The sequence below is a fragment of the Elephantulus edwardii genome, unplaced genomic scaffold (assembly GCF_000299155.1).
Source record: "Elephantulus edwardii isolate Elephantulus edwardi_28Jun2011 unplaced genomic scaffold, EleEdw1.0 scaffold00015, whole genome shotgun sequence".
Taxonomy (NCBI): Eukaryota; Metazoa; Chordata; class Mammalia; order Macroscelidea; family Macroscelididae; genus Elephantulus; species Elephantulus edwardii.
The window spans coordinates 3,212,471-3,224,302 of NW_006399765.1; the positions used below are offsets into that span (position 1 = coordinate 3,212,471).

An 11,832-nucleotide genomic window follows, 5' to 3' on the forward strand; every position below is an offset into this window, starting at 1 on the left:
GCCAGCATTTGTTGCTTGCTGTTCTGTTAAATTTTGCTATTCTGACTGGGGTGAGATGATATCTCATAGTTGTTTTGATTTGCATCTCTCTTAAAGCTAGAGATTTTGAACATTTCTTCATGTGTTATTGGCCATCTGAATGTCTTCTTTGGTGAGGTGTCTGTTCATATCCTGTATCCATTTTTCAATTGGCTTGTTTACCTTTATTTTATTGTGGTGCTTATCTATACACTACTTTTCAGGATAATTCTTAAAGTCCCTCATCACCTCACTGGCTAGTACTTAGTCACATGGCCTTTTTCAGGTTCATGGGAAGATAGGACAGTTAATCCTTTAGCCAAGTGGCCTTTTGCCCAACCCCTCCCTCTGCTCCAAAAATCTCAAATCTCTGTAGCAACAAAGGAAGATAAGAGTGTCTGGTGGGAGGCAACAAGCAGCTCTATCTTGCAGTTTCATACAACTCCCTCTCCTTTTTCTCTCCATTCTAGTTCACCAGTTACAGAGAGATCTGCCTACGTGGACACAAGGCATCTCTCCTGAGTGGGATTCTGCCTACTTTATGCCAGAATCTGCTCTCAGGTGGGGCTGACCTGTCACCCTCTGGTCTGGATCTCCTTGGCCGGTTCTGGTTCAGGTCCCCTTGGAAATGGAAAGGCTCTACTGGAAAGATATAACCCCCTTCTCCCATTCCACTGTTCACCAAAAAGAGATTTCCCCAGTTCTGCGGCTGTTGAATTACCCGCCTTGGCCAAGGAGAGGTGGGAAGCCCCATCTCCATGACCCACCTTACCCCCAACTACTCCTATGCCTTCAGCGGGTCCCTTGCACCTGGGCCCTGCAGCTCACACATCTCTTCCTTGCCCTCCTGTCTGGGAAGAGGAACTTTGCCTCTTCTTGCATCCTTCACAGTGGAACACCTTGCCAGGCACAAAGGGGATACTGAAGAGCCCTTGTTCGTTGATCAGAGAGATGTGATGCTATGAGAAATGACTGTGTTGTGATGTCCAAAAATGTGTCCAAGGTAATTGCATGTCAAATGCAACTGATACGTTTGCTGAGATACTAACATTTGCTGCAATAGTTAGCATTTCTTTTAAAAAAAAATTGTGTGTGTGTACCATCAAATGGGATCTGACTGGTATAGGAGGAGATTGTCCCTCCTTCTCCAGTAGAGCATCTGGTGGATTTGAATAGTTAGTATTTCTTGAGCACTCGTAGTGTGTCTGTCTCTGGTCTACATTCTGCACGTTTATCATCATCATCATCATCTGCCCATTGTGTTGTGAGGCTAGAAGCTTCATCGCTGAGTGGGGAATCTGGAGGGTAAGTCGCTTGCGCAGCTTCTAAGGATTGCAATGGGGGCTTGGACTCAGGCATCCTCAGATGCTACTGAAGGGAGGAGTGATGAGCTGGCTAAGGCAGTACAGGAAGTCCTGGGTGCAACAGCCAGAAGAACCGGATCATGGCCCCAGTTTGCCTTGGCAAGTCACAGCTCTGGAAAATAAGGGTGCGGCTTAATCCGAAAGCTCTATGTTGTGGGGTTGCTCTGACTCACGGTGGCCCACGTGGTACAGAACAGAACTGAGCTCGATAGGGTTTTCCTAACAGGAGTGGGTTGCCCTTCTTCAGTGCCTTTAAATCAGGGGTCAGTGGACCTGCTGAAGGGTCAGGCATGTGCTATTAACTGAACAGGACTAAGAACGAGAACGGTGTGCTGGCTCCTAGCAGAGTCCTCAAGCTCCTGTACATGGTTGCTATGTGGGCACGCCAGTCTAACTGGCTGGGTCTTCTGGAATGTGGCTATTGTTAGGTGCATTGAGTTGATTATGACTGATAGCGACTCTATAAACAATATAACCTCACCTTATCCCATACCACCCTCACAATCTCCATCATGCTCAAACCCGTTGTTTTAGTCACTGCTACGCCAGCCCATGTCATTGAGAGTCTTTCTTTCTTTTACTCTTCCTGCCTTTCCAAGCACAATGTCCCTCTCCAAGGATCAATGTCTTCTAACAATAAACCCATAACTGTGAGACAAAGTGTCACCATCCTTGCCTCCAAGGAAACCCCCGCTTCCTCCAAGACATATTTGCCTTGTTTTTTGGCAGTGGTGTGTTCAATACTCTTTGTCAACACCACAATTCAGAGGCATTAATCCTCTTTGGTCCTCTTTATTCATCGCATAGGAAACATTGAAAACACTACAGCTCAGGTCAGAGGCACCTCAGTCATCCTTGTTCTTTATCCCTTTACAGACGTGCTTGACAGCAAATTTTCCCAAGCAAACACATCTTTTGATTTCTTGGTTGCTGTTATTGTAGGTGTTCTGAATCTGAGTGAGATCAAATCCTCAGCGACATCAGTGTTTTCTCCACTTATCATGATGTTGCCTGTTGGTCCACTGGTGAAGATTTTTTGTTCTCTTGAGGTGTAACCTGTGCTGATGGCTGTAGCCTTGAGCTGTGTATTGTTTTGTCCTGTTAAGTTGGAACCGACTCATAGCTGACCTTCCAGCAGGTTTTCAGAGGCAGTAAATCACATGGGAGGAGATTGTCCATCTTCCTCCTGAAGAGCAGCTGGTGGATTTGAACCACATGTCTTTGGGTTGGCAGTACAACTCTTTAAGCCAGAGCTCCCCAAGCTGTGTACGCTATTTCCTAACTTGCCATTTTCAGTAATGAGTTTTCCAGAATGTTAAATCTGTTGATGTCAAGTTGATCTGATTCAAACTCACAGCAACACTACAGAACCGACCCATAGCTGACCCTCCGGAGGGATTTCAGAGACAGTTAATTGCACTGGAAGAGATTGTCCATCGTTCTGCAGAGCAGCTGGTGGCCTCGAACCGCATGCCTTTGAGATTGCAGCACAGCTTCTTGCCACTAGGCCACCAGAGCTCCCTGCGGAGGCTTCCTAGGCTGTATGTCCTCTCTCTGGAAGCTGACTGCCACATCTTTCTCCTTTAGAGGAGCTCTTGCATTCAAACCTCTGACCTTTAATGGCTGAGCCTTTAACCACTGGGTCACCAAAACTACTTTCTAAGGTGTTGAGCAAACCAAAAGAGTGTATCTGAGGCCCGACTGTGGCTGTTAACTGACCAATTTACAAAGCCTGAGCCAGAGTGTGACTAAATCTGCTGCCCTCGCAGCACCCTAATCTCTCCTAAAAGACAAGAAGTGTGCCTGTGTAAATCCACGAAAGGGAAGCCTTGGCCCTCTAGGTGCCCAGGTGAGGATGCGTGTGAAGGCTTCCTGGGGTCATGAGGCTGGGACAGTGGGATCTGGCTGGAAGCGTAGGAGGCAGGCAGCACAAGGACCACATAGCAGGGGACACAGTGTCAGTGGTGATGGTTAGGGGGTCCCCTGGGCACACTCAGAACTGAATCTAGACTGAGATGCTCTTAGTCAAATCTAGTTTCTCATGAGCAAACAGCTTAAGCGATTTGCCTACACAGCCGAGACAGGAGGTGGTAGAGCAGAACTGGGAACAGGTCCGACTGCGTTCTGCTCCAGTGCCTCCTGGGAGGGAAGGAAGTGGTGGGAGGTGGGGAGCCTGGGCCTGATGAGTTACTTGGGGTTGGACGGTGGCAGGTCGGGTCAGGAGCTAGGCAGGGGACCACAGGGAAAGCTCCTGAAAGGATGCCTCCAGATGCTCTAGGAAGAAGAAGGGCAGGGGGCTCAATAGTGACCAAGAGATCTGAGCGGAGCCAAGGGGTCAGGGGTGACCAAAGTGGGCTGGGTGCTGGAGATCCCACTTCCCGATCTCTGGAAAGTCATTCTGGGATCCTGCTTCCCATCTCAAAAGACCTGTGTGGACCTTTAGTCTCTCTTTTCATTTAATAGTCAAGTGCTAATTTTCATTTGTTGTTTCTAAGTGCCATCGAGTCACTGATGACTCAGAGAGACCCTACGAACAACGGGTCTGAACCACGTCTTGTCCTGGGCCGTTCTCACCGTCTCTGGCATGCTGAAGCCCCTTTAAATTTTATCAAATCGCCAAACCTAGCACTTGATGATAAGAATAATAATTACTATTTAACACTGAGCTGGTCCCAAAGTTTTGGAGAACCCATGTGTTACAGGGTAGATCCACAGGGTTTTCTTAACTGTTCATTTTATGGAAGCCATTTTCCAGGCCTTTCTTCCATGGAGTTCTTGGGTGGATTCAAAGTGTCAACTTTTGAATTAGCAGACAATTGCCACTCAGACCTGATAATATAATAATAGTAATAATAATAATAATAATAAATAACTAAATTATATATGTTGTTGTTAAGTGCCATCGAGTCGAACTCATAGTGACCCTGTGAACAAAAGTCCTCGACACTTGTGTGATTTTCATCCTTTCTCCAGGTTCACAGGGTTTCCGGAGGCAAGCTATTATGAAAGTGGATGCCGCTCCTGCTTCCAAAAATTAATAACCTCTGAAATCGCAGCTGCATCTCATTACAAAACATGAAGTTGATACTATTTCTATTCCCATTTTACAGATGCAAAAATCAAGGCACAGAGAGAGGCAAGGTCACTGCCCTAAGATCACCAGCTAGGATGTTGAGGCAGGCGTCAAACCCAGGCAACTCCTGGTCTCTCCAGTATTTTTGCTTTGACAGGAGATCAATAGTAGAGGGTGAAGAAAGGGGCATGTAACCTGGATGGTGGTTGGAAAGGTGGTAAGCAGACCCTGGAATGGTTGGTCTCCAAATGCCCACTCAGGTAGGGCGTTCAATCCTCACAGGAGACGGGGAGACACTGGATATGTTCGCACCACCACATGCCTGTCCCCCTGTGGTAGCTTGTATATCGCTGTGACACCAGAAACCATGCCAGTGGTGTTTCAGATCCCAGCAGGCACACCCATCGTGGAAAAGCTTCAGCAGAATTTCCAGACTAACTGGGAAGAAAGGTCTGGCAAAGCAATGCTGAAAATTAGCCAATGTGACACCACAGACCACACTGTCCAATATGGTGCTGGACAATACCCTCCTGCCCTCCTCCAGGTTGGAAGTGACTCAAGATAGACAGCGACCAAGGCAATAGATCCAGCACCCCGCTGATTGTGAAGGTGATGTGTGACTGGTAACGTTCTTTGTGGTATGCACGGTGACTGAGTTGGAGACAGTGTGACGGCAACTCGGAATGCATTTACAAGACTAATAAATCAAAATCATATAAAAGGATTTATACAGAGATGCCTCTGGCACTTCACCTGTCCTTCTGCTTCATTCAAGGTTTCTTCTTGTTGTTATGTGCCATCGAGTTGCCTGTGGCTCATAGCAACCCTATGCACAGCAGCTCTGAAGCCTGCCCTGTCCTGAGCCAGTCTCACTGATTCTGACACACCAAACCCCATTGCCCCAGTTACTGTATCAATCCATCTCATCCGGGGTCTTCCTCCTCTCCTTCACTGTCCCTCCACCCTTCCAAGCATGATGTCCTTCTCCAAAGACCAGTTTCACCTGGCCACATGCCCAAAGTATCTGAGCTGGAGCTTCAAAAGCCTAGCCTCCAAGGAGAAACTTTGTTTCACCCTCTCCAAGACAGACCTATTTGTTTTCTTGGCGGTCCATGGTATGTTGAAGACTCTTCTCCAGCACCTCAATCAAAGGCATTGATTCTTCTGTCATCCTTAGTCATCGTCCAGCCCTCTAATGCACAGCCAAGTAATGGCGAAGACCAAGGCCTGAATTCAGGGCTTACATTGGGCAAAACAAGCACAGGAAACAGTCCACTCCTCTTGCACTCCTTGCTACTGAAAGACAGCAAACCGTCCACCTGGCTTGCTGTTGGGCATCAAAACAGTCTAGAGACCAGGCCTCATCTCTTTAAACAGGACACAGTATTCTAACCTGTGGAGGGCCGTCCCTTTAGCTGGGCCCTCCTCTGCTGTTGATGGACACTTAGGGACTCTCATAGTTAGACATTTACCCACAAGGAAATCCACAATGAATAATAACCTTGTATGCACAATAATTTTGTTCTGGGCAGGTAATTTTGATTATGAGGACAATTTCCTGGTGAGAAATATAATTAGAATTGACACTGTAAGAAGAGCAATCTCCTTCCATGTGATTTACTGCCTCTGAAAAACCCCTGAAGGATCAGCTATGGGTCACTTCCAACCCGATGATATATAACAACACAAGAATTATTTGCTTTTCTCCCTTCTAAGCTGTCCATATCCATAAGCCCATTTTTCTATTGGCTGTTCTTTTTTGCCTCAGTTTTTGGAAACTACCTATTGTGTTCAAGTGGCTGAGTTGAAAGGAGTTGTACTGCCAACCCATAGATATTTGGTTCAAAACCACCAGTTGTTCCACAGGAGAAAGATGTGTAATCACCTCTCATGTGATATACAGTCTCTAAAAACCCATTGGAGGGTCAGCTATAGGTTGGTTCTGACTTGATCTTACATAAAAACAATAACTATTATGAATAAGAAAGGCTGAAGAAGAATTGATGCCTTTGAGTTGTGATATTGGTGATGAGTATTGAGTATACTATGGACTGCCAAAAAGCTGAACAAATATGTCTTGCGGGAAGTGAAACCAAGGTGCTCCTTGAGGGAAGGATGGTGTGTTTCACGTGGTCTCACATCTTCTTTGGGCCTGTTGTCAGGGAGGGCCAGTTCTTGGGAAAAGACATCATGCTGGGAGAGATAGAGAGGGTCAGCGAAAGAGAGGAAGACCCTCAACAAGACGGGCTGACACAGTGACAGAAATTGTGTTACTTGAGCATGGAGGAGACCAGGACCATGGTGCTGGCAAGGCGAGAATCTGACCTGTTCACAGGGTCACTATGAGCTATGGCTGATCTTACAACAACTTACCTGCTGGGGAGACAAGCCACGTGTGTACACTGTACCTCGCAAATCTTCTGTCTTTTGACTTTGCTTTTGGTACTGTTTACCAAGCAGCAGATTTTTTTATTTTTTTTTTTCCTGGTCTGTTTGCTGGTTTTTGTTTGTTTCCACTGTCATGCCATCAAATACATCAAACTTTCTTTTTGTTCACTCTGCATTGACAGCTTGTGGCGGAGAACACTTTCTCCGGTTAGAAAGAAATTTGTCTGTGTTTTCGGCATCTAAGAAGCCAACTTGTCTACGGGTAGGAAGATGACAGTAGAAAATACAGAAGCCCAAAACATAGTTTCTTCTTGGAATGTAAACTTGAAATTGCTCACCTGTTGTCTTACCTCTGTCACCCTTCCAGGCTGATCTGAGGAGGTGGGTCCCCCGGACCAAGGCGGACAGCACCATGGCCTTCCTGATTCACCTGCTGGTCTGCATCTTTGGAACAGGCTCCTGGGTGGCCATCAATGGGCTCTGGGTAGAGCTGCCCCTGCTGGTGACTGAGCTGCCCGAAGGCTGGTACCTGCCCTCCTACCTCACGGTGGTCATCCAGCTGGCCAACGTCGGCCCCTTCCTGGTCACCCTGCTGCATCACTTCCGCCCCGGCTGCCTTCCGGAGGTGCCTGTCATCTTCACGGTGCTGAGTGTGGGAACCGTAACCTGCACGCTCTTCGCCTTCCTCTGGAACACGACCTCCTGGGTGCTGGACAGCCATCACAGTGTCGCCTTCCTGGTTCTCACCTTCTTCCTGGCCCTGGTGGACTGCACCTCCTCCGTCACCTTCCTGCCCTTCATGAGCCAGCTGCCTGCCCGCTACCTCACCACCTTCTTCGTGGGTGAGGGGCTCAGCGGCCTCCTGCCTGCTCTGGTGGCTCTCGCTCAGGGCTCGGGCCTTACCACCTGCGTCAGCGTCACTGACACCACCCCAGGCCCCATGATCAACAGAACATTCGGCATCACGCAGGTACCCAGCAGGTCCCAGAGCCTTTGCATCCTTCCAGGTTTATTCTGAGCAAATCATGCAGAGGGTCAGTGTATATCATAGAATTGGGTAGACCAGTGTGCTTATCTGTCTGCATGTCAGGTCACTTGGAGAAGCTACTTAAATTGAGAACAAGTCTCAAATCTCAAAGAGTAGGCCTTTTGGAAGTAGATAATATATAGATATGTTTTCAATGTGTACCGTAGAGTGGGAACTGACCCATAGCTGACCCTCCCGTGGGTTTTCAAAGGCAGTTGATCACTCAAGAGGAGACTGCCCATCCTCCCATGGAGCAGCTGGTGGCCTCAAATTGCGTGCCTTCAGGATTGCAGTGCAGCTTCTTACCACTAGGCCACGAGAGCGATAGATATAGATATAGAGATAGATATAGATAGATAGATAGATAAATAGATGTGTGTGTGTGTGTGTGTGTATTGTTGTTGTTAGGTGCCTTCAAGTCAAGAACAACTCATAGCGACCCTATGAACAAAAGATCTAAACCCAGTCCTGTCCTATGTCATCCTCACACTTCCTGACACACAAGAGCCCACTGCAGCAGTCACGGTGTCAATCCACCTGGTTGAGGGTCTTCCTCTCCTTCACTGACGCTTCACTCTTCCCACATGCCCGAAGTATGTGAGGCCTCATCATTTTTGACTCCAAAGAGCACTCTGACTGCACCCTCTCTGTTTGTTCTTCTGGCTGTCCATGGAATGTTCAGTGCTCTTCTCCAACACCACAGCTCAAAGGTGTCAATTCTTCTCTGTCATTCTTATTCATTGTCCAGCTCTCAGAAGCATAGTTAGTAATCAGAAAGACTATGGCCTGAATCAGATGCACCTTAGTCCTCAAACTGACATCACTACTCCTCAATAATTTGGAAAGGTTCCTAACTGCAGATTTTCCCAGTGCAATGCATCTCCTTATTTCTTAATTGCTCATACCAAGGGGTGTGTGTGTGTGTGTGTGTGTGTGTGTGTAACTTTCAATTTGCAGTTTTTAGATTTGAGAACATGCTTTCTTGACACTTGACAGCACAGAGGACCCAGTGACACAGCACAGTGACATCGTGGTTCCGACACCACCAGCATCCACACACAGAGGGCCAGTTTGGGTTATAAATAGCCATATACTGATTCAATTTCAGGGTTTCTACCAAATGGTTCTGCAAAATACTTAAAAGTTTGCAGCCTTCTGGATTTCAGAATCACAAAGGAGGGATTGAGACTTAGTAGGGAGGCCTTGTGGCCTAGTGGTGAGAAACTGCACTGAAATCCCAAAGACGCGTGGTTCAAATCTACTAGTTGTTCCACTAGAAAAAGATGAGGAATGTTCTCTCGTGTGATTTTCTGCCTCTGAAAACCTGCTGGAGGGTCAGCTATGGGTCAGTTCCAACTCAACAGTCCACAACAACAACAGGGAGTTCTAAAGGGTGGCTTAACAGGTAAAGAGTTGCACTGGCAACCTAAAGGCACACGGTTCAAATCCAGCACAGGAGAAAGATGGGTACCCTCCTCCTGCATGGTTTATAGCCTCTGAGAACCAAGGGAGGTTAAATTATGAGTCAATTCTGACTCAATAGCACGTAACAACAACAAAAATATTTCATCAAAATTCTCCCAGTGATACTAAAATACAATCAGCACTGAGAGCCATAGACTTTCGACATTGCTTCAATCCCTCGCATTCAGAGATCCTGCCGTCATCCAGGGTCCTGACCGCTCCTCCTTCTCCGGTCCCTTGGAGATCTCACTGGCCCTTGTTTTTCCTCCTCCCAGGCAGTCAGCCGCACCCTGGCATCTGACCTCGCGGGGACCGCAGCTCCCACCTCCCACCTGGAAAGCCGCTACCTGCCTGCCAACTTCTCACCCTTGGTCTTCTTTCTCCTGCTGTCCTTCATGATGGTCTGCTGCCTCGTCGCCTTCTTCCTCCTCCAGCGCCAGCCCAGGCGCTGGGAGACCTCCACCGAGGACCTCCTCAGCTCCCAGTTCAGCCTCCACTCCATTCAGCCGCAGGACAAGCAGGAGCGGGGGCTTTCAGACCCAGTGGACAGCGGCAAGGACCAGGGGCCTCGGGAGAAGCCCACGGCCCCCCTCCACTTGGCTCACCTGGCCTTGATCTACCTCCTGGTGGCCTTCGTGAATGCACTCACCAATGGAGTGCTGCCGTCGGTGCAGACCTACTCCTGTCTGTCCTACGGGCCCGTCCCTTACCACCTTTCTGCCACCTTCAGCTCCATGGCCAACCCGCTCGCCTGCTTCATAGCCATGTTCTTGCCCACCAGGTATGTCCCTTCAGATCCTGGGGGACCCTTCTGGATGAAGATGGGGGAGGATGTCGCTCCAAAGGCCAGCATTGCAAGCTCTCCCCCACCCATCAATCAGGCTCTATGTGCAGTGGTTAAGGACATGCTTCCGGAACCCAGTTTCCTCAATTCAAAGCCGCTTGCCACTTGCTAGCTGTGTGATGTTAGATGATTCCTTTACCCTCTAAGCCTCAGAGGCTTTATCTGAAAAATAGGATAATAATAGTAGTGCCCACTTCCTCGAGTTTCTTGGAGGAGGAAGTGAGCTAAATCTGGAAACCTCATATACCAGGTTCATGGAAAAGTTAGCCATGACTGTCATTGGCCCCATGAGAAGAATTGGGCACTATCTCAGGTCCTCGTTTACAACTGAGGAAACTGAAGCTCAGAGAAAGCACGTGGCCTGGTCCAGGCCCAGGATTCCAGCCATGCGGTCTCACCCCCCAGCCCACAGCTGGCCCCCTTGGAAGAATGACTGAGGAAGTTGGGACAGTGCAAACTGAGCCTAGATTGAGACCTTGGGATTTTTATTTCTAATACTGGCCCAGGGGGTTCTGACGCCAGGAGAAAACACCTCCCAATCTTGAGGTCAGGAGATTCCAGATCGAAGAGCTTCTCAGGCACCCCTCCACCCTGCCTGGCACTCTGCCTGTCCACCCCCAACTGCTTGTGGTCACCTGTTCCAGCCCAGGAGGGAGGGAGAAAGAGGACAGGGGAGTGAGGTGGAACAGGTCCACTGCCCAGCATTGATTTTAAGCATCTATGAGATTATGTATTCTGTATATAACTATCCTGACTTTCTGGGGCTGCTGTAACAAAGGGCCACCAACTAGGTGGCTTGAAAAAAACAGAATTTTCTTCGTGGGCGACCCTGGAAGCAGGATGTCAAAGCCAAGATGCTGGGAGGGTCATGCTCTCTCTGAAGCCTAGTAGGGACAGATCCTCCTTGTTGCTTCCACCTGCTGGTGGCTGCAGACACTCCTTGAAATCTTTGCTTCTGTCCACGTGTATTCATCTCCTCTCACATCTGCCTCTTTTCTCTTTTAATATGGTCACCAGTCATACTCGATTAAGACCCTTCCTACTCCAGTCTGAACATGTGTTAATTAGTGACATCCACTAAGAACCCAGGTGGTGTGCTCCGAACTCAAAGGCTAAACCTCTCTGGTGGTTCAAATCCACCAGTAGCTCCACAGTAGAAAGATAAGCCGTCTTATCCCGTGTGATTTACAGCCTCAGAAACCCACTGGAGGGTCAACTATGAGTCAGTTCCTACTCCATAGTGATGAGGTTGGTTTTTTTAATGTGATGAAGAGGGACTAGTCCTTGGAGAAGAACACCAGGCTTGGAACGGTAGAGGGTCCGTAAAAGAAAGGACGACCCTCAACGGCACGTATTGATACAGTGACTGTGACACTGGGCTCAAGGACAGCAGAGATGATGAGGACAGCACGGGGGGGGCCAAGGTTCAGATCCATTACTCATAGGGTCACTATGATTTGTACTTGACTTGATGGCACTTAGAAACAAGATTTTAATATCCAAATAACGTCACATTCAGAGGTCCTGGTGGTGAAGACTGATTCAGTATATCATTTCAGAAGACTTCATCCAAGCTAATAACAAGATTTTTTTTAATTTTTTTAATTATTTTTGTGTGAGTGTACCGTCAAATCAGATCTGACTGGTACAGGAG

General features: G+C 48.0%; 1 protein-coding gene across 1 annotated transcript in view; it reads left to right on the top strand.

Annotated features, from left to right (window-relative positions):
* Positions 1 to 7,255: 7,255 nt before the first annotated feature.
* The window catches only part of LOC102874910 (solute carrier family 52, riboflavin transporter, member 3-like), an 11,450-nt gene continuing 6,873 nt past the window's right edge, over positions 7,256 to 11,832 (top strand). Inside the window, exons 1-2 of the mRNA XM_006881404.1 lie at positions 7,256 to 7,813; positions 9,610 to 10,115. Of these exons, the coding sequence (XP_006881466.1) occupies positions 7,256 to 7,813; positions 9,610 to 10,115 (1,064 nt within the window). The remainder of the gene's footprint in view (positions 7,814 to 9,609; positions 10,116 to 11,832) is intronic.